This window comes from Ursus maritimus, unplaced genomic scaffold, assembly GCF_017311325.1.
Source record: "Ursus maritimus isolate PB19 unplaced genomic scaffold, ASM1731132v1 scaffold_6, whole genome shotgun sequence".
In the NCBI taxonomy this organism is placed as follows: Eukaryota; Metazoa; Chordata; class Mammalia; order Carnivora; family Ursidae; genus Ursus; species Ursus maritimus.
The window spans coordinates 37,619,089-37,642,526 of NW_024426774.1; the positions used below are offsets into that span (position 1 = coordinate 37,619,089).

The 23,438-nt window shown below is 40.8% G+C and overlaps 1 protein-coding gene and 2 long non-coding RNA genes across 8 annotated transcripts in view; 2 read left to right on the forward strand and 1 right to left on the reverse strand.

Annotated features, from left to right (window-relative positions):
- The window catches only part of RMND5A (required for meiotic nuclear division 5 homolog A), a 68,245-nt gene extending 56,913 nt beyond the window's left edge, over positions 1-11,332 (reverse strand). For 2 of the 4 annotated variants that reach the window (XM_040623221.1, XM_040623220.1), the window contains exon 1: positions 11,114-11,331. In XM_040623221.1, the coding sequence (XP_040479155.1) occupies positions 11,114-11,255 (142 nt within the window). In that variant the 5' untranslated portion in view covers positions 11,256-11,331. Of the gene's footprint in view, positions 1-11,113 lie in introns of all 4 variants that reach the window. The other 2 variants (XM_040623222.1, XM_040623223.1) reach the window with 2 other exon arrangements.
- A 638-nt stretch (positions 11,333-11,970) lies between these two features.
- On the forward strand, positions 11,971-17,027 carry LOC103671469. Of its 3 annotated transcripts, none has more exons than XR_570898.2 (3): positions 11,971-12,139; positions 13,388-15,168; positions 16,973-17,027. It is a non-coding gene; the product is annotated as an uncharacterized LOC103671469 (long non-coding RNA). The 3 variants fall into 3 exon arrangements; XR_570899.2 differs by having other exon boundaries at positions 16,951-16,995; XR_005832855.1 differs by lacking the exon at positions 11,971-12,139 and adding an exon at positions 12,175-12,316.
- Positions 17,028-17,066: 39 nt separating this feature from the next.
- Positions 17,067-23,438, forward strand: part of LOC121101007 — a 57,413-nt gene continuing 51,041 nt past the window's right edge. Inside the window, exon 1 of the long non-coding RNA XR_005832856.1 lies at positions 17,067-18,943. This is a non-coding gene — a long non-coding RNA (uncharacterized LOC121101007). The remainder of the gene's footprint in view (positions 18,944-23,438) is intronic.

Here is a 23,438-nt window from a genome sequence, read left to right on the forward strand (position 1 = left end):
TTATAAATATTACACATATTGCATTTGAGCTCTTTTGCATTATTAAAAGTTAACTCCACTTCATAAAATGGACAGAGAGCTTAAATTTGGAATCAAGTGGAAAACAAAACGGCATACAAGTTTTGATGTGAATACAAAAAAATTCATTTAGTAAACATAATCCTAATTATACCTAAATGAAAACTGAGACCTAATAGAGCTATACTCCAGAATTCATTCTAGATTAATTCCTAAAAAAAAAAAAAAATTAGGGGCGCCTGGGTGGCACAGTGGTTAAGCGCCTGCCTTCGGCTCAGGGCGTGATCCCGGCGTTCTGGGATCGAGCCCCACATCAGGCTCCTCAGCTATGAGCCTGCTGCTTCCTCTCCCACTCCCCCTGCTTGTGTTCCCTCTCTCGCTAGCTGTCTCTATCTCTGTCAAATAAATAAATAAAATCTTTAAAAAAAATTAAAATAGAAAAAATCAAAAGAAGGCTGTAAGGGGGAAAAAATTCTACATTATTCCACTCTTTTTAAGGGGAGGAGGGGCAGAAGGAGACAGAGAATCTTAAGCAGGCTCCTTGCCCAACCCCCAATCAGACAGGGCTTGATCTCACCAAGCTGAAATCAGGACCCGAGATGAAATCAAGAGTCGGACACTTAACCAACTGAGCCACCCTGGTCTTAAAATAAACAAAATGAGATTAGACAAAGACAAAACAGGAGGGAAAAAGACTAAAGTCAAAAGGAAGGGAGAACCCTGACATGTAGAGTCAATTTACTGAATGCTAAATGCCTGTTGGCAGTGTTCAGGGTACAGATCAAGTATTTAAGACAGATTAAGAAATTTAGGATGGGAATAAAAGAAGACAAAGAATAAAAGGGTCTAAGATTGATTCTGAAGAAGTCACTGTCAAGGTGAACATGGAAAAGATTGCAAAACTGTAAAACAGAAAAACTTGAAACTTGAAAAGGTAAGGTTGGTATTTAAAAAAAATAATAATAAAAGGACTGCTTCATACTGTGAGTAGCAAACTAAATTGTGGCCTATTGGAGTTTGAGGCTTCTTATGAGCTACCTCAGCACCTAGGACACAGCAGCTGCTCAACAGAGAGATTCACTCAGAGGAAGAAGAAAAAGGCACAAATAAAAGACACTCGTTTTTTTTCTAGGGGCAGTATACACTGAAAACAAAAACTTTTTTCAGTATATTAAATGGTGGCAAATCTACAAAGTACAGTATTTTGGGGGTCAACCCCTGACCTTCCAGAACAGAACGTAGATTCAGATAGGTGTGTTCTGATCCAGTGCACTAGTGTGCTGCAAAACCAACCATGAGGGGGGGGAAAGTTTATATTTAAAAGCTAAATTACGTGGTACAGACTAATAGTGATCCTAGAGCAGAGAGCTAGACCAAAATGACTAGCACAGGGAAGAAAGGAAGGCTTCAAAAATACACGATGAGGCAAGAACTGACAGAGATGACAGAAGAAAAAGAGGACACAGGGCATCGTTTTTCAAATGTCTGCTAGACAGTCCCACTTTAGAAAGCCTATTCATTCCCTTCAAATTCAAAATATAGAGAATTAATCTCTAGCTACCTCCTTCTATATCTCTGAAATGAATGGCTAAATCAGATAAGGTTTCTTTCAGTCTTTAAATATAAATTTCATACTTAAAAATTAAACTCGAATTTCTATCTTCCCCTCTCATAAACTTATTTTCTTCCTGGTTCCATAACTGTCTACCTGTCAGTCATGCTCAAACCTTAGGTTAAGCTTTGATTTTTCCAACCCCTCTCTTCCATCCTGCCAGACTATATCCACACACCAAGTCCTGGTAATTCCTTCCCTGAGGAGATCCCATGCATGAGTCCCTGTACATCTCTACCATGACCACCCAAAGAGAGGTCCCTCTTTCATTAGGTCTAAGTTGACACTTAACTAGTCATCTTGCCTCTAGCCAAACCGCACTCCCAACTCCAATCAACCTAAATGCTGCTAATTGGTCTCAAGGTAAAGTCCCTGTCCAGTCCCTGTTCAAAATGTACTCCCCACCCAAGTCATTCAAAAGCTTCCCAGTCTACTATTTTCCCTGGTATCTGTGACTCTATAAACCCTGATTCTAATTTAATTTTAATTCTTCTACCCTATTTCTCCCTGCTCTGGTCCTTCCCTGCTCCCAGAATGCCTCTTGTACTCTCACTCCGCTGCACCTTTGTTCTTGCCAACCACCACTTCTGGCACCCCATCCTGAATGTCCACATTCAATCTCTGTTATTGAAACTTGACAGGTTAGAGGACTCTGTCTCAAATCCTACCTCTTCTTGCGTGTACCACTCACTCAGCACTGGCCTATATACATGGCCTTGCACTACCGGGCACTAATGGTTAAAAACACACCAGTGTCATCTCCTTTACCAGACAAAGTTCTTAGAGCATAAGAACGATTACTTGCCCTTTGTTAACTCCCACAGGATTTAGCCAGTTCTACATTTAACTGACGATTAATAACTATTAACCAGGTGCTCTGAAGTTCAATTAAAATAACACACACACACACACACACACACACACACACACACACACCAGCAATTCTTTCTAAGGGCTTCTTCTCTCCTATTTCTCTGAACTGCTAGTATTTGTACTAACCAGAAGCACTGCTATTTATACTGTGTCATGGCCATGGTTTTTTCCCCTCTCGAATGTAAAAGTCAGGTCTCATTATGCAACTAAAGTTCCTTGAAGACTGTATCTTATGCCTTTTGAATATTTCTTATGGTGTTAGGCAGACCACTGGGCACAGAATGGTAGCTAACATACACCAGTATGAAAAATACCTAATAGTCAAAGTGTCTCCATAGTGCTTAACACTGATTAAAGGCACAGACCTTAAAAATAATAAAAACAAACAAAAAAGGTACAGACATTAAAAACAAATATACCTTGTTTTCAGATTTTAAAGCCAGTTTACATCTATTACCTATTTAATTCTCATAACTCTGTGATATAAGTTACCAGTTTACTGAAGAGGAAATAGGGTAAGCAAGATTATAGAACCAGTAAAGTGGCAGAGCAATAACTCAAACTCAGATCTCATGAGCTCAAGGACAAAATTTTGTGGTCTACTCTCCCAAGTGGCAGACTCATCTTCATATCTCCCTAACTAGCCTCCAAATTCCTGGAGGGCTGAAGCCATGTATAATGTTTCTTTTAAGTCACTCCTTATCTCCTCCTGAATACCTTCATATAATCAATAATGAGATATTAAATCTAGATGGATCCCACAGATATAGCAAACTCATCAAAGATAACACATAGCCAGATGCTATACCTCAAAATGAGAAGAAAGTATTCAGGCTCAATCTTAAGTGTTAGACTTTGCAGTATAGCCTTATGGATCCCAGAACAATGCTCCCTAAGAACCATTCTCAGCTGAGCCACACAGTCACCAAAGCCAAATAAGGTGAAAGTATATTTCTAAAAGTCTCAAACCCTGCTGGAGATTCTAGTCTGTTATTTGAGGGATTAGAAGGCCAGACGTTTCTGCCATTCTTCTACAAACTCTTGAAGCTTTCAAAAAAAATCCCCAGTTTAGAGAGCAACACGTCCCTGGTATATATCAACTTCTAGGGATTACATGGAGCACCATGAGGCTCCAGTACATAGCTCAGGACTAGAGCCCTCTATATTTCTCCTCTATACTGCATTTTGGGGTCATTTTCAAAGATTTTACAGATGAAGAAGCAGGACCCCAAATGAAAACAAGTCAGTTTTAACATCCCAAGCATCCCAAGTGAACAGTTTACCAAAACACCATTTTCACTATCCTAACAACTAAGAGACTAAAACATGGAAAGAATGGAAATTTCTCTACATACCCTAGTATCATATCACAGAAGTGTTAACATTGGTGAGGGAGAAACTTGCCATTATCCAGAGTTAGGAACTACTTAAAAGATAAAATAACCTTAGTAAAATGATTTTACTATGCCAAGCATACAAGCAATTTCAAATAAATTCCCAAAGGTAACAACGAACCAAATTGCATTTTTTTAGTCTATAAATTAAGTTGCACTAGCAAGTCAGTATTTGAATTGTATGAATGTTACAGTTAGGAGGCAAGGCAAAAACTGAGAAATAAAGGTTGGGTTAGTCAAGAAAAGACCTCAAAGAACACTGTTATTGGTGTAACTTGTAGCTGCTCAACTATAATAGACATCAATCACTTTCATCTGGGTACAAGTTTTTCTTTCTAGAACTCTCTCCTGTGATCACATGGCCATACATCTCCTGACACGGGGTAAGTACAGCCCAAGGTAGCCAACGGACTCCATGTCCTAGCCCCAGTTACTGATTCAGGGAGAGGGTTATGACCCAAACCAAGATAGCACCGATACTCCCTGGTAATTTTATGTTTGAAAATGTTGGAAAAAAAGGCATGTTCCTGTCTTGGGGATCACTAGCAATATAAGAATGATATGAACTCCACTGGCCATCTTTACCTCCATGTGGAGAAAGCTCCTCTGAGAATGAAGCCACGAAAAGCACAGTTGAGTGAGGAAGAGAAAAAGATCAGTCCTGTGACATCCTCTGTGCTTCTGGAGCCAGCTGGCCTTACCTCAGCCTATTTAGTTATGAGTCAACAAAGTCCATTTTAATTAAAACTATACTGCCACCTGCAATCAAACGAATCCTGAGTAATATACTAGTCTGAATAAATAAGGCGCCAAATAACAAAGCATTATCTCCTAAAAAGAGCCTGGAAAGGAAGGGCCCACAAAGTTAAATCAGCTTCTAAACCTAACTGGAAATGCCCACACTAACCTATTATTCTCACCAGCTAAAACAGCCCAAGTAGCTTGCTAACTCGTCTATTCTTCTCTTAGAGTATTTGAACAATGACTACTGTTATCCACCCAAACTTTTCTGACCTACCTACCTGCTACTTTCCAGACTAGATATTAAATGTAGATATCAAATTTAATTCATTCAAAATTTAAAGTCCTTTTTCTAAAAATAATGATGTACTATACAATGGCTAACTGAACATAATTTTTAAAAGAGCAAAAAAAATAAAGTCCTTCTTTTCTCAATGGTGTCTTGTTAATATTTAGCAAAAAGTTTCACTGACGGGGCACCTGGGTGGCGCAGTCATTAAGCATCTGCCTTCGGCTCAGGGCTTCATCCCGGCGTTATGGGATCGAGCCCTACATCGGGCTCCTCCCCTAGGAGCCTGCTTCTTTGTCTCCCACTCCCCCTGCTTGTGTTCCTTCTCTCTCGCTGGCTGTCTCTACCTCTGTCAAATAAATAAATAAATAAATAAATAAATAAATCTTTTAAAAAAAAAACCAAAAACCGTTTCACTGACAGCTGAGACCAGATATTGTAGCCTACTCCAAGTACACCAAACAATAAGGCTGAATAAAGGCTCATCTACCAAACCCTGATCCTTTAGTATTCATTCAACATAATACATTCAACCCTGGTAGGCTCTGAAAAGCACAGGGATTTATATGTATAAATATGCATACTTTTCAGTAAGTATATGTAATATATACAACTCAAATTCTAGAATGAAAAGTTATACATACCATATGACCCTGAATCTCTGTTTTCTGTCTACTGATAAAAACGATACCAAAGAAATTAGTTTAAAATGTGGCCACAATCTGCTTTCTCTTCCATGCTTAATTGCCTATTTACCTTCTCATTTGTTACCTTCGAGTTTTAAAAACTGGAAGCAGTTCTGCAACTAGTAACTAAATTCTCTTTGATTCACCAAAGAAAGATGGAGGATTATGGTTTAAATGAGTTTTACTACTGGGAGTCAGACCACATATGCACACAAAAAAGGGAGTTTTAGAAGCTAATATATGTGTTGTACCACTCCTACAAATTAAGTTGTCTTTACCAACTTGTAAATTGCAATAGTACTAAGCCTAAATCACAGTAAGTAGAACTGCATGCCCAATGCCTCAAAGTAAAAATGAATAGTGACAAATTATTATTTCCCTGATTTTTCTTAAAAAATTTCCTGGACGTTAGCATCTCTGTGAAGTGGGCAACTAAGTGGCCCACAAATAAGAAAGAGTAGGAGGGAGACTTCTTACTGGGTATCCTTTTTTTATCATTTGCATTTATACCATTTGAACGAATTATCTATTCAAAACAAAATTTAAATTTAGAAAATTCATTTTAAAAAAGTCACTGAGAATCATTTTCAGAAACTACAATACAACTCCCTAGAATAGCCTAAAAAAATTTTTTTTAAATAGGCTCCACACCCAGCGTGGACCTTGAACTTACCACCCTGAGATCAAGACCTGAGCTGAGATCAAGAGTTGGACACTTAAACTGACTGAGCCACCCAGGTGCCCCCAGCCTAGCAATAACTTTTAAAAATACTGGATGCCCTTGACTCTTACAAAGACTGTAATTTTCCCAGTACACTTCAAACATGTCATAAATGCTACCCTATTGTTTCAGTCTAATCTCCATTTACCAAATGTGAAATCAGCATATCAGCAATACATGATATATAGTTCTCTTCTGTTCTCCCTTCCACCACAGAAGTGCTAATGGGAAACAAAATATATTTGCCAATAGAAAAAAAAAAATGCTAAAAAGCATATAAATAATCACAAAATCACCAACATTTATCCGTACTATCTCCCTGTTAATCCAGGGTTGTCCGAAGTGTGGTTCCCACACCACTGATGTGAATAGTGATTTTAGCTGTATGTGAAATGATATTTTAATAATTATGAATTTGCTTTTAATAGTTTATTATACCTGATACACCAAACCTATGATTTCACAAATATCAGTGCCTACAGTGAGGATAAATCTACTTAAGTGAAATCATGAATCCACCTGAAAAATAAGAGTGCACATGTGTGAGTGAAGTTTGAGAAGCACTAGTGCATTACCCAAATTAGATCAACGGCACACTGGGAATGATCACCAAACAGCATCAACCGTACAGAATCTTAAATGAGACCAAACTTCATGTGCACAGGGAAACTCACTGAAAAGCTGGTACAAGTACATGACAACAGTGCTCTCCTCCTTCCTAAGAGTTGAGGAAATTAAGTGAACCTGAAGTTTAATCAAAGTAACTAAGGGTAAGACTCGGAGCTTGGTACAATCCTTAACTTCTGGCAAATTAAGCTTAAAAATGGTATTCCTTTCCCAGCCCAAACACCGCAACATTGACCTTTCATTTGCTGTGAACAGTCATCTCTAATCCCTTTTTCCTCAGATACCTCACTCAATAGGCTCGGGATCGCTCTCCCATCATCCAATCTACCACCCTAAGGTTTCCCAGGCAGTTTTTGGACCTGAAGAAAGCCTTTAAGTCAGTCCTCAGAGGAGGAATGAATCAGGCTTCAACAGAACTTCTTTTTAGTATTCTCTGTGATCCTTTACTGCCCCTTTGCTCTTCTGTTACTGCTATGTTGCCCCTCAACCACCAAAACTCCGTGGCTGGCTATGACCTAGTCAAAGCCTATACCTACCAATCAGAGCCTTATACTCTGAAAGTACTCCTCTGCCTTAGGCCTCACACTCCCATCAAAAAAAATTAATTAATTAAAAAAAAAAGATTTTCCTCTTCCTAGGCTGGACTTGGTTAGGGGTGGATTAAATGGCAGAGTACAAACTAATCCACCAGGTGCGAGTGACCATCCACAACACCCTTATTCTCCCAAAGGTACCTGAATTAAGAAAAATGCATTTTAAATGAAATAATTAGGGAAAGTTTATATGAAAGAATTTCAGGCCATACAGAGGCAATTTAAAGCTGATGAAGGAAATGTTAGGGCTCAATGCAGGACTGCTTCCAGGCCAGCTGCCAGGTGAGCCCCCTTTGGGCAGTTGCATAATCTGGAATAAAAGTGGTGAGAGTGGATATGGGGTGTCAAGGGCTTACTAACTAATCTTCATTTACGTATGTTTCTACCACAAACTATGCTAACCGTCCTCATTTGGTGTAGTTGCTTGCTCACTTTAGAAAAAAGATATTTAAACATAAGAAAATGTAAATCATCCTCAAAAACTGAACTTATCCCCTGACCCTAGCTAAAAAGATACTTCTGAATCAGGCAGTTACTCACCATCAGTATGATGCCATGTTGGGGGATCTACAGGGTTCCCAAGATTCTACTTTAATCACATCACATTCTTACAAGAATATTACCACAAATAACTCCACCAAATGAGATCCAAAGCCCTGACAGATGGTCCCAATTGGAGCCCCTCTCTCAAGTCACAGGAGCCCACAAAATCAATTGCCCAAACAAGTACATTCAAACTTGAAAATGGAGTTCCAAACTCAGATTTCAGTAGACATAACTTTAGGAAGGGTATATTTAAGATACAAATTTAATAACCACCACATCGCTGGCAAAGAACATTAGAAATTATCTTCTTTGAAAATTACCATAACCTAGATACCAAAGCATGATGTTTGCCTCCATACGTAAGAACACCATAAGAAAAAAGAGTTTACTTTGGAAACTAGACCTGACACTTGCGGTATTTATTTTTCTTTCATGTTTCATAACTGCCTTTAGTCACGTAATCCTATTATTATAGAATTAAAGAAAATCAAAGAAACACCACCATCAAACTGCAATTTGGTAGACAAGAAAGTAAAAAATAGGAGCCTGAGAACGGAATATATGCAATTCACCAAGTGAGACCATTTGAATAGCATGGCATTATCTGTGGCTAATACCCTCACACCATATACTCCTTGCAAAGTTCCCTGATACCAAGCAAAAACAATCTGTCTAAAGCAAACTCGTGCTTAAGCAATTTCTGGCAATTATTTTATCCATCTGAGATGGGCCCCAAATTCCCTAAAATGAGCCTTGCAATCACACTTCCCCTGTCAACTAATACCCCCTCTCTCTTATAGGAAGCTATTTTACTTTCCATCTATTCTCTCCAATTCTGCCTACCCAACCCCTCAACCTCTGACCTGGTCCCTAAAAGGGAAATGCTCCTTCCACCTCTCCAAGTCTAGACTCTTCACTCATTCTTTTCCTTTCAGCCTTGAACAAGACATAGATTTCCTGGAACGGATGGGCAGGTGGGCAGGCAGACAGACACAGAGGGATACAGACACACAACCCACACCCACACTCCCCCACCACATACACCTCCCACCCCTGTACTTAAACAGCTTTGGGCCTCCTTACACTTCAGTGTGCATATTTTTCTTAATTCCCACTAATCTAGTTTAACTCCCAATAGCCAAATACCAGCTGACCAACTTCTGTTTTTCTAAGCTCCTGCCCTTTATGTTTCTGCTGGCTCCTCCATGGCCCTCCACCTTCCAGGAGGAGTTCAAGGTGTGGTTGGACCCTACAGTCTTCCTTCCCTGCAGCCTACATGATCTTCACTCTCCTAGGTAGAAATGATAGTAGGAAACCATCTGAGACCTTACTTTCCCCCCCAAGTCTAACTGCATCTTTAGCCACCAGGACACATAAGCCCTTGACTGTCTTCATCAGCCCTTCAGGTTTATCTCCCATGTCCAAAAACCAAATTCACCAGAGCCTTCCCAGGATTCTCACCCAACTCCACCTCCGCTTCCCCTTCACCAGCAGCCATCTAGGTCTGCTTATTTTTCCATATTAATATTCTAACTCCTGGGGCGCCTGGGTGGCACAGCGGTGAAGCGTCTGCCTTCGGCTCAGGGCGTGATCCCGGCGTTATGGGATCGAGCCCCACATCAGGCTCCTCCGCTATGAGCCTGCTTCTTCCTCTCCCACTCCCCCTGCTTGTGTTCCCTCTCTCGCTGGCTGTCTCTATCTCTGTCGAATAAATAAATAAAAAATCTCTAAAAAAAAAAAAATATTCTAACTCCTATCCCCACTATGGTTGCAGGCTTGCTTCTTCCCCGAAGTTCAAAAGTGACTGCCATGTTCAGAATAAGATGTTTTAAGACTCCCTTACCATGGGCTAGCACTTACTCCCCTCTGAAAGAAGTCTAGAAAGAAAGATGCAGGAGGAGAAAGGGGGGAGGTGGGAGAGACTCGCCAGTGCCTTCACCTCACCTGCCCAAGTACCCGTGTCTCACCCCAGCTACCAAACTTTCCTTTCCATAAACTGCTGCTCCGCCTAGGAGTTGAGAGGGCTCCCCCAAACTCTTGAATGAATCTATTAAAGTCCTTTCTTTCTTGATCAGAAGGAATCACCACTATGAATATGTTATTCTAAGGATATCAGACCTTTAATCTCACTCAAAAACCAAAACCAAAACCCCTTCCCAACCAGCTTCCACAAGTTAACTTCAGCAAAGTATCTGCCCCCAGGTCCTAGAGGAATAATGAAATAATCTAGGTAAGACACCTTCTACAGAAAATCTGTCTTCTGAAAAGAAAACAAGTAAAAACTTGGCCAGGTGAGGCAAGGAACTAACTACTTGTGCCACAATTTGCTTCAGGGAAGTTGCCTGTACTTCCTCAGGCTACACTAGGAGAGCTGAACAGTCTCATTTAGCTCGTTTCCTAGGAATCACGTCCGTGCTGCTGCGGAGTTGAAGAGCTGCTTCCACACAGCAGTCAAATCGTGAAGTTGCAGCAGCGGCTGTTCTGTTAACCCACAGCTAAGAATAACACTCGACTTTCTAATTTAAAAAAAGAACAGAAAGAAGAAAGAAAGACTTGGAAAGTAAGTCCCCGGGCCAAGGATCTGGGGCAGGAGAGGAAGAAGGGGCTTCCTGTACTGACCCTCTTATCACCCAGACCCTCCGGTCCAACGCAATCAGCGCACCTTCAGCCCAGAGGAACCAAAAAGCACCCGGGCGGGCGGGGGCAAGGGGCGCCCACCGCGGGACGGCGGCAGTCTGCAGGTGCCACGGACCGGCCGCCACACACGTTTAACCCGGCTGGAACCCGTGGTTCCGGGCTGGGTTTCCGGGTGGATCGCGCTCACTCTTAATTGACAACGAAGTCGGGGCAGGTTCGAGACAAATAGGAAGGAGGAAAAGTCACAGGGGGTTGGGGCGCGGGTAGCGGATGGGGGGGCCTCCGCGCCTTGGGGGAGGCGCGGGGACACCCCTCCTGGCCCGCCGTGGCCCGAGGGACCGGGCCCTGCCCCGCGCGCCCACCCGGGCCGCCCTACCGTGGCTCTGCAGGATCTCGTGCTTGAGGCCGCCCGTATAGTCGATGAGCTCCTCCAGGCCGCGCTCGCACAGCTGCCCGTAGCCCGAGAACTTATGCAGCACCTTCTCCAGCTCGCGCTCCACCGTCACGCACTGATCCATTCCGGAGGCGGCGGCGGCGCTCAGCTCCCTGGCGCCCGGGTGTCCGCAGCCGTTCGGCCCGGGCCCGGCCGAGGCCGCGTCTTGCTCCTCGTCCCCCAGGCGGGCGGCGCGGGCGGCTGAGGCGGCCGAGGCAGCGGGCGCGCTAGCCGCGGCGCCGGGGGAGCCCCGCACAGCCCGTGCCCGCCTGCCCCATGCCCCCCCGGCCCCCGAATAGTCGCCGCCGCTCTCGCTCACTCTCCCCACCCAGCCCCGAGCCCCTGGTCCTCACTCGCCGCGTTCGGCTGCCTGCGGCGGCGCCGCCGATTGTTTTTGTTTTCACGGGAACCGACCGATGACCTGGTTCTCCCGGGCGGCACCAAGCGCCGCCGACCCGAGGGGGGGCAGCCACCCCAGCAAGGGAAATTGGCGGCGCGGGCCGTACCAAGCGCACCCTCGAGGGGGAGCAGCCTGGCGAGCGCGGGCGGAGGAACGCGACGGGCGCCCGCTCGCGCCGCCGCTCTAAAGGTGTGGGCAGTACCACGCGGGAAGCGTGCAAGGGAGAGGGCGAGGGTGGAGCAAGAACCCAATTGGTCGGACGAGCTAAATAGGGAACTTTAGAGACAGCCCGACGCTCGGAGAGCGCTACAACTACGCACTCCGTAAACAAGAGGGTGGAAACCGTCCCTAACCACTCCGCCCAGAAACGGGGAAAAAGAACCAATGGGCGCGGGGAATACGTAAGGAACGCACGTTCTCCAATCCCTGATCGAGGCGTAAACCTTCAGCCAATCGGAGTCGAGGGGTCAAACCAATAGTCTCGCTGTTGGCGGGGGTGATTTAGAGTGCATACTGGGAAGCAAGTTATTTCTGGAAAGCCATGAGGGAAACAAGACGGAGAATAAAAGGTCTGTTTTCTATAGGAGTTCGTCCTGGTCCTGATTTATGTCATCTCCCCATTACTTTTGGGACTACTGTCATTCCGAAGTTTTGGAAGACGGACTCGCCGCCCCGGACGAAAAACCAAGCCGAGAGGGGCGGGTAGTGCGGCGGGCGAGGGTCGCTGACAAGAATTCCAGGCGGAGGTGATGCTGGAGGGCGGGGGGCGGAGGGCTGCTCGGTAGCAGCGAGGGACCTGACTCCGCCGTCGGTGCCTCCGGGGACGCTGGTGCCACGGGGAGGTCACACTCCCCACCCCCCGCGGGCCTCAGCCCCTTGGCTCCGGGGCTTGGAACCTCTCCCGACCGGTAGCTCCTGTCTGCGCCGTGTGCGGGCAGCTTCACGCAGTTGGAACCCGCGTGGGAGAGCGGCACAGTCTGCCCCCTGCTCTCGGGCGCCTTAGTCCGTTGATACGAATTGAGTTACCTCTTTTGCGTAAATTCTTCCCGGACTGCCATGGTACCTCCAACCTTGGCCCGTATCCCCTTGCTCACTAAGCTTCCGTTGCGCTAGTGTTAGTTTTCCTCCAAAAGCCACATGAGCAATTGCCTCAGGGCCTCTGCACTTAGCTTTTCGTTGGCCTGGAAAACCTGTCCACCTTTCTCATCCTGAAGTTCTCAGCTCATTTGTCCCCTGAAAGGGCCCTCCCATGACGACACTAATAGAGCCTCTACCTTCCCGCACTCCTCCAGTGTTGTGTCGTATTTATTATAATATCAACCGTATCACCAGTTTTATTATTTTCACACCATTAAAAGCTGAAGTCATCTGTTTCATTCATTCGTTTACTTTTCTGCATGCACCTCTTCAGTAAATCTCCATAAAGGCAAGCCCTTTGCCTGTCTCAAGAACGGTGCTGGCAATTTTTTTTTTTTAATTAAGGTGAAATCTTTATGAGTCTCAGTTTACTTTTTTATAATTTGGAAATAATTGCAATTAATAGTACTTCATTGGCTTCTTCGGAAATTAAGTGAGATAATATATGTAAACACTCGTAGTAAGCAGGGAATAGCCACATGATAAATGGTGGTGGTGGTTGTTAGTATTGTCTGTTCCCAGAAGTAAATCTGAGATGGCAGCCTAAAATGGAATCACGTTGGTCTAGTCCCCAATCCTTCCATTCAGGTGATTCTCAAGGGCTGCCCTAACTGTTGCTGTTAAAAATCTCTTTTCTCCTTCCCACCTAACCCATTTTCCTTTCTCCTCTTTCTTGGCAGATGGCCCTGGTGGCTTTTTCCCTGAGAAGATAAAAAAAACATCCAGCTCCAGCATCCTCTGCCGCACTTCTCAAAGTATTTCTGTCCGTACCATCCATTTTTGTGACTGTTGTCAAGTGTCTGAGGGAACAAGAGTCTCCTCTCCCTTCTAAGTTGCCAACCCTTGGCTTGCTGGCTCCATCTCACCTCCCTCCAGGCCTTCTTCCCCTCCTTTGTACTAGGTTCCTCCTTTCTGCTTTCAGACTGAATGGGATTAATCTACCTGGGGAATTGGGGGAGAGATGATCTTTATTTATCGCTTCTCAAGCAGTTTCCCTTTTCCTCTCAGTCCCTGCACTGCCAAACTGCCCAGACAAATTCTTTACACTTTTTCCTCCTGGATCTCCTTGATAAGCTCATTCTTTTCTCAGTCTTTTTTTTTTTTCCTTGACCTCACTGCCACACAAGAAAATTCTGACTTTCACCTGTAAAATTCTCCCTTGACATTGCCCTAGGATGGTACAATCACTCCTCCCTTGCTGGCTCTTCTTTCTCATTTAGCCCTCTATGTGGGTGGGCATTTGCCCCAGGTTTTATCCTCAACCTCTCTTTCTCTTTACCTGCTGTGCTGGGGCAGCACTTTACACTCAGCCCTCTCCAGCCTTGATCTGCCTCATAAGCTCTAGCTTCATATTGTCTCCAACCAGTAAGACATTATCATCCAGGGGACTTACTACCTCTAATCAACATGTCAAAAAAAAAGTTCGTATTTCCTTTCAATATTGACTTTCCTCCCTTTGACTCCTCTGTTTTTGTCAGCATTACCTTAACTCCCAACCACAGCTGCCACTTCTCCACCTTATTTTTTTAAAGATTTTTATTTTTGCATAATCTCTACACGCAACATGGGGCTCTAACTCACAACCCTAAGATCAAGAGTCAAATGCTCCACCAACTAAAGCCAGATGCCCCTTCATCCTCATCTTTAACTTACTTATAGGACTTTCAAAAACCCTTTATCAAATTCCTCGACTCTACTAACTTATTTCCATTGCCACCCAACTACATCCTTCTCAAGATCCCTTTGCTAATACAACTGCCTTCATTCACCCCAGAATCATTGGTGTTCCACAGGATTTTGTTCTCATCAGTATCCCTAGGAATGCAGATTGTCTCATCCCTTTTTCATCCATCCTCCACATGTAGTCAGACATGAAGGTCTATTGAGTCTAACTTCCTCATGTCCTAATGAGGCTTTCTAACTTCTGCATCCTCATCATCAGTACCTTGAGATATTTCAAGATTATAAATTGCTTCTCTTACCCCTATAGTGCCACCAAATGACTCTTCATTCCCCTCAAAAGGTTGTTATAATTAAATGAGATAATACATCTAAAGCACTCAACATAATGCCTGACACATGGTAAGAGCTATTATCCACTGATCAGAAATAATCATAAAAATATCAAATCATATTGTACACCTGAAAATAATGTTATATATCAATTATACTGCAATTAAGAAAAAAGAAAGAACTAATTACTCCCCATTACAGACAGCTTCAAATCATAACTCTCAGCTGCATGGTCTGCCCAGTGTAGCAACCCATGACAATCACCCATCCAAACACCAGACGCTTTCACATTTTCAGTGTGAAGTGAACACAGTTCATATGTGCTTTTTCCTCTCCTGGAATGCCTTTCTTTGTCCAAAGCCATTCAAATCCTCCCCTTTCTTCAAGTAACAAGACAAGTTCTACTTTTTTGATACCTTCTAGATCCTGGCCTGCATTCTTCAATATGGTAAGTCACCAACTGTATGTAGCTTTTTTAATTAAATAAAATTAAAAATTCAGATCCTCGGGGCGCCTGGGTGGCACAGCGGTTAAGCGCCTGCCTTCGGCTCAGGGCGTGATCCTGGTGTTCCAGGATCGAGCCCCACATCAGGCTCCTTCGCTATGAGCCTGCTTCTTCCTCTCCCACTCCCCCTGCTTGTGTTCCCTCTCTCGCTGGCTGTCTCTATCTCTGTGAAATAGATAAATAAAATCTTTAAAAAAAAAAAAAATTCAGATCCTCAGTTGTACAGACCATATTTCAAGTGCTCATTAGCCACACGTGGCTAGTGGCTACTGTGCTAATTCATCACTGTAGAAAGTTATATTGAACAGTGCTGATCTAGACCATGACCACAGTACAGTTACCAGCCATTCCTTGACCTGCTATAGGACTTCTCTGTGTTAAGTTGTTTAATTCTAAGTGCATAGTGCTCTTCTCTTGGTTAACTTTTCCAGTTTGTTTACTCAGTTAGATTATTAGCTCCTAGGTTAGGGCTGACTTTTCTTTTTCTCTCATGTGATTTAATCAGCATAGAAAAAGTTCTTTGGGTATTTATTAAAGGAAAGAGCATAATAAGAGAAGAGACTTCAGGGCACCTGGCTGACTCAGTCGGTAGAATGTGGGACTCTTGATCTCAGGGTTGTGGGTTTGAGCCCCATGTTGAGTGTAGAGAATACTTAAAATCTTAAAAAAAAAAGAGAGAGAGAGAGAAGAGATTTCAAATTTAACCAAGGAGAGAAAAATAGTACTAGTAAGGGCAGAGATCTTTATGTTCCCTCTTTAGTTTGTATTGGTCCTTCCTACCCAGTGCATAATTGCCTTAAGCCTATGCCTTGACTTCTCAGAGGAGGGTCTGTAGAAGCTAGAGGGGGAAAACTCAGTATTCAGAACAACTGCAGGTTATTTTTCCGTGTTTGCATTTTCACCACACAACAAAGAATTTGCACATGAACACAAACAAACAAAACCACACTCCAGTATCAAATGGACTCCTGCCCCCATATTCTGTTCAGTCTGGAGAACCTCTCAATTTGCAATCATTCTGGACTTTGCTCTGGTCCTTCCTTCACTTTAAATTAGATTCTCTGTAACATTTAACTAATATTAATCAAAAGAAAGGAGAGGAAACCCTTTCTCTGCTGACTAAAATACATATTCATCATAAGGAAATTAGAAAAAAAAAGGTACATAAACAGTAATCTCATGAAATCCCAGAAGCCAGAAAAAAAAAGAATTTTAACATTTGGGGTGAATTTCCAGAGTTTTTCCTGTGTATACACATAAACCCATATGTGCATTTTCGTGAAAGATAGCTCTTTTTATATACATTTTGTAAACTGCTTTTGTTGTCCACTTAACAACTTTTCTCTAACACACACACACAAAAATCTTTAGAACTGCTTTTTTTTTTTTTTTTAAGTAATCTCTACACCCAACGTGGGGCTTGAACTCACAACCCCAAGATCAAGAATCACACGCTCTTCTAACTGAGCCAGCCAGACACCCCTAGAATTGCTTTTAACATTTTTTGAAATGCTTAATAGCTGTTGCACATTACTAGAACTTTGCACTCACCCTTATTCAACTATCTCATATATTTTTCACTTTCATTTATTTTTAGAAATCTGAAACTACAGAGGCAAGATAGAAAAAGTCAAAATTTCATCTTTCTGATTTGAGAATCTGTTTTTAAAAACTGCCTTAAAATATACTTTTATGCAAAATACACTTTTTTTTTTTTTTTTAAAGATTCTATCTATTCATTTGACAGAGAGAGAGACAACCAGTGAGAGAGGGAACACAAGCAGGGGGAGTGGGAGAGGAAGAAGCAGGCTCCCAGCGGAAGAGCCTGACGTGGGGCTCGATCCCAGAACGCCAGGATCATGCCCTGAGCCGAAGGCAGATGCCCAACAACTGAGCCACCCAGGCGCCCCCAAAATACACTTTTGATAAGGGTAAGAAAGACTTTATAAGAAGACCTTGTGGAAAAGAGCTTTTTAATTTACTGACTGTTCTAGCTCACAGCTAATATAAAAGTAAGAGTAAACTGACAAAATGTGTAATGAAAAATATATTCCTTCTCATCACTTAAAAAAAGTCAGTTTTCATCATTTTCAAACCAAAAAAAAAATCTCCATACTTATCTGGAGATTGTTACTAAGACCAGTTTAACAAACGAGTAAAAGTACAACTACAAACAAAAAAATATTGTTGTGAATGTTTTCCACTTTGTTGATGTCTCCTGTGTGGTTTGGGGCAGATTGCCACTTTTTGTGGAATGCAATCCACATTTAAGTGGCAATCAAGCTACCCCTGTAGAGATTTCTATGAGGATGGTATGCAGGCATTGCCCTCATATATGGTGCCCAACCTATAGGGAAGTATTTATACCTTTTGGACCTGTTCCCCACCTCCCCAGGTTTTATTGACCCAAATTGTTTCCTTTCTGGAATCTGGGATGTCTTTCTATACTTTATTTCCTGCTCACTCTTTTGTGTGTTTTACCAGGTGTAGCAAGAAGGGTGCTAACACTGAAGTAATTCATTCAACCCCTCCCAACCTAAGCTTCCTTATCTATAAAATGAGAAGCTTGAAATAGATGACCTTTTAGGTCCTTCCAGTTTTGAAATTATAGAGATGCCAATGTTTATTAAGCAACATGTGAAGTGTGACACAACCAAACAGGAATGAACAGATGCACCCTCTCTGCTTTTGAAAGCTTTGAGTCTGAATCATTATTTCCCTGTGGAAATGCAGTGTATTTTGCTTTATTTATCCCTAATTATAATAATAGCTACCTACCATTTATTGAGTGCTTACAATGTGCCAGGCACTTTGCTTTAAATGTATGATTATCCAAAGCAACTTTTTAAAGTAAATATTACTATAGTTGTCCCCATTTTACAGATGAAGAAACTGAGGTATGGAGGGGTTAAGTAATTTCTCCAGGATTACACAAATAAGACATGGTGGAGCTGGAATTTGAGTTTGAATCTGACTGTATAACCCACAAGCCACTACGCCTCAAAAAGGCAAAATTATGCTTTGTGATTACTTGTTAAGCACAGGATTTCTATTAGAATGGAGGGTTGTTTACCCTAGCTAGCGTGGTTTGGTATCAGGAGCTCAGGGCTAAGATTCACAAAAATTGTAACACTTGTACTTACCAGATTTTCAACATTATTCAAGAACCTTAACCAAACAGCCTCAATTTTTTTAAATAACAATATCTGCTCCACCTACCTTGTGACATTGCTAACAGTAATATGTACATATATATTTATAAACTTATATGAATATACTTTATGTAGTAAATGTATACATTTAATTAATAAATATATAAGAGCATTGTGTATATACATTAAATATGTAAAGTGCTCTGTAAACCATTAAGCCCTATAAAAACTTAGTGTTATTATTTCCTCTTATTATGTATGCATTTGATTCATCTGTTTATGGATTTTTCTGTGCATCTGTTCAGCGCAGAGTCTAGGTTGTAAATTGCTAAAATACAAGATTTATGACTTTTGACAACCTGGGGAAATTCCAGGTATTAAACTAAGCTAATGTTTAAAAATGGCCTTTTAAGGAGACTTCCAGTTAAACTAACATGAAGTAATCCCATTCCTTTAGGTTGTCCCTAAAAGCTCTAGACACAGTAGAAAAAACAAGCATAGTAATATTTCGGAAGATAGAAAGAAGTTGGGCTACATAGGAATCTGGAGACTTGAATGATACGATGGTAAGTTGCCAGGTTTCCTTACTTCCTGTCATATCTCAGACGGGGCAATGCAGAATCCTCCAACCCAGCACTAGGAACAGGCACAGACAATAAAAGCTCCAAGAAAAGTCTGTTTTCCCTACACAAAGGATGGAAAAAAGAATGGCTTAATAATGGAAAGCTTATTGGCAATTCTGTCCTACTCCAGCCAAATACAGAAAAACTGCACCCTCTAATCACAGCATGGTTTCAGCAGAGCTGAGCAAGGAGTTAATTTTTTATTCAACCTTCCCTAATCCATGGACGTGAGAGGCAGCATTCCAGTTCCTCTGCAGGATGATTTTGGCAGGGCTGGAGTAGGGAGCTGACCTTCCATCTCCTGCCTGGCGAAAGCAGGTGGTGCTCCAGTTCCCCCAGCAAGTGGTATCAGCAGATTGAAAGGGGAGCTGAGTTTACCCCCCCACACTCAGATGCAACAAGACAGAGTTGGTGCCCCACTTTCACTGTGAAGTTGTTAGTGGAGTAAGGGGGGAGCCGAACTTCCACCCCACCCATTTGCAACAAGGCAGTGTGAGTCAGTGCTCCACTTTTGCCAAGGTGGTGTTGGCAGGGCTCAGAAAGAAGTTAAACATACACACCCAGCAGCCCATGTGCTAAATCTCAACAGGAGACTTCCTGCTTTAAAAATAAATAAATGATTGATTGATTGATTGACTAAATAAGATCCAGAGCTTCATGATCTAATATCTAAAATGTCCAAGATACATGCACATACACACACACGAACAATTACTCATCCAAGAACCAAGAAAATCACAACATGAATGAGAAAAGACAACAGATAACCAATAATGAGATGAATCAAATGTTGGAATTGTCTGATAATTATGTTAAAGCAGCTATCATAAAAATACTTCAATCATTTACAAATACTCTTGAAAAAAGTTGAAAATAAATAGTACAGCAAAGAAATAGAAATATCAAAAAAACTAAATGGAAATTATAGAACTAAAAAATACATAAGTAAAATTTAAAAACTTACTATAACGGCTCAATAGTAGAGTGAAGATAACAGATGATAGAATCAGCAAACTTGAGGAATAGACCTCAAGCTGAACTTACTCAAGGTGAACAACCGGGGAAAATTGGAATAAAATGCGTGGAATCTCAGAGACTATGGGATATTAAAAACAAAAAAAAAAAGGTAACAATCATATCATTGTAGTCATTGGAGGAGAATGAGAGGAGAACTGAAAAAATATTCAAAGAAATAATAGCTGAAAACTTCCATAACTTGGCAAAAGACATAACCTGCAAATTCAAAAAGTTAAATTGCAAAAAAGACAAACCCAAAGGAATCCACTCCAAAACATACAACAATTAAACTTCTGAAAACTAACCACAAAGAAAACATTTTGAAAGCAGCCAGCAAGAAATGACTTTACTTATAGGGGAGCACCAATATGAATCACCTAATGTCCTGTGGAGGCCTGAAGGAAGTGGCACAATATTTTCAAGTATTAAAAAGATCGTCAACCCAGAATCCTATGTCCAGTGAAATATTCTTCAATGATAAAAGGGAAATCAAGAAATTCTCAGATGAAGGAAAACTAAGAGAATTTGTCACACCAAAAATTTTTTTTAAGTGGACTCCACACCCAGCTTTTTTAAAGTGGGCTCCACGGGTCTTGCACTCATAACCCCTGAGATCAAGACTTGAGCTGAGATCAATAGTCAGATACTTAAACAGCTGAGCCACACAGGTGTGCCAAGCATATTTTCTAAACAGAAAATGATAAAAGAAGGAAACTTGGAACATCAGGAAGAAAGAAAGAACACATAAGCAAAAATATTGGTATATACAACAGACTCTTTTTCTTCTTGAGTTTTATAAATTTCTAAAATGATAGTTGAAGCAAAAATTATAACACTATATTGTTCTAAATGTATGTAGAGTAAATATTTAAGACAATTATACTATAAACAGGGCAAAGACATAAAGGGAGTTAAAGTTTCTATACTTAACTTGAACTGGTAAAATAATGACACCAGTAGACTGTGATATGTATACATGGTGTAATACCTAGAGCAACCACTAAAAAACCTATACAACAGGTAAAATTAAAAAGTACTACAGATAAGGGGGGGATGTGAGGAGTTATTGTTTCAAGTGGTTCCACATTTCTGTTTGAGATGAAAGATTATAGAAATCAATAGTGGTTATGTTTGCACAACATTGTGAACGTACTTAATGCTCCTGACTTATATACTTAGAAATGTTTAAAAATGGTAAATTTTATGTTACGCTTATTTTTACCAAAATGGAAAATAGGTAAATTAAAAAAACATTATAGAAATGGTAATCAATTTTGTAATATATAAGTGTATCAAGTCAGTACATTGTACACCTTAAACTTACAGTGTTATATGTCAATTATAGCTCAATAAAGTTGGGGGGAACACACTGTAGATCAAATAAAATTTTCAAAGTAAAATTTTCAAAAATGCTCACGTAATTCACAGGATGGCAGGAAAAAAGAAACTACAGATGGAAAACAGAGTACACAAAAAATAAATAAAATGGCACACTTAGTTGTAACATATCAATAATTACATTAAATGTTAACAGCCTAAATACACCAATTAAAAGATAAAATTGGCAGAATGGATTTTAAAACATGGCCTAATTATATGATGTCTACAATAAGCTCATTTCAAATACAATGATATAGGCAATGAAAGGTATTTAAAAAGAAATATCATACAAACATTAATCAAAGGAAAACATGAGTGGCTGATAGTATATTAATATCACATATAGAAGACTTAAGAGCAAAGAAAATTATCAAAGATAAAGATGGCCAAATTGTGGTAAAAGGGTTAAACCACCAAGATGGCATGGCAATTCAAAATAGGTATGCACTAGACAACAGAGCTGCAAACAAAATATGAAACAAAAACTAAAAGAAATAGAAGAAATAGAAATTGACAATAATAGCTGGAGACTTCAACACCCCCTCTCAACAACTGATGGAACAACTAGCCAGAATATCAGCAACAATATAGAAGAGCTCAACACCAACAACCAAAAGGATCTGGTCAACATTTATAGAATACTTCACCCAGTAACAGCAAAATACACATGCTTATCAAGTGCTCATTGACATTTACCAAGATAGATCATTTCCTGAGCCATAAAACAATTCTTACTCAAAAGAAATAAAATCATACTGAGTATGCTGTCCAAGCACAATGGAATCAAACTAGAAATAAATAACAGAAAGATAATAGGAAAATTTCCAAACACTTGGAACAACACATTTCTAAATAATGCATGGGTCAAAGAGAAAGTCTCACTTCAAGGAACTCAGAAAATAAGTGCAAAACAGACTCAAAGCAAGCATAGTAAAGAAATAATAAATATAAAAGCAGAGAGCAATTAAAATTGAAAATAGGAAAACAACAGAGAAAATCTATAAAAGAAAATAACCTCTAGCAAGATGGACAAAGAATAAAAGAAGATACTAATTAGAAATACCAGGAATGAAACAGGGAATATCACTACAGACCCTGCAGACATCAGAAAGATAACAAGGAAATACTATAATGACTCTATACGTATAAATTCAACAACTTAGATGAATGAACTAGTTCCTCAAAACACCCAACTACTACAACTTGCTCAATATGAAATAGATTATTTTGAATGGTCCTAAGGCTATTAAGGAAATTGAATTCATAATTTTGAAACTCTCAAAAAAGAAATCTCTAGACCACATAGTTTCCCTGGAGAATTCTGCCAAACCTTTCAAGAGTAATTAACACCAATTCTATACAGTCTCTTCCAGTTTAAAATATGAGAGAATACTCTCCAGTTCATTCTCTGAAGCTAGTCTTACCCTGACACCAAAACCAGATAATGACAGTAAGGCAAAAGAAAACTACGGGCCAATATCTCTCATGAACTTAGTTGCAAAAATACAAAATTATAAATTGATCCCAGCAATATATGAAAAGATTTCTATATCATAATATAGAGGGGTTTATTTCAGGAATACAAGGCTGGCTCATGTTCAAAAGTCAACTAATGTAATCGACCATATCTACAGACTAAAGAAGAAAAGTCATACAATCATATCAGTTGTTGCAGAAAAGGCATTTGATAACATCCAACATCTATTCATGATTAAAAAGTCTTAGTAAGCTAGGAATAAAGGAGAACTCCTCGACTTGTTAAGAATATCTACAAAAACCTACAGTTAATATCATAACTATTGGTGCCAGCCTAAATGCTTTTCCCTACAATGTCCTAGAATGTCTACTCTCACCCTAGTGAAGTGGCAGGAAGTTTTAGCCAGTTCAGTAAAGCAAGAAAAAGAAAGAAAAGGCATGGCCTACAGATTGGAAAGGAGGAAATAATATTGTCCCTATTTGCCAATGACATTAGTGTCTATGTAGAAAATTCCAAAGAATCTATACATACACACACATACACACACACACACACACACACACA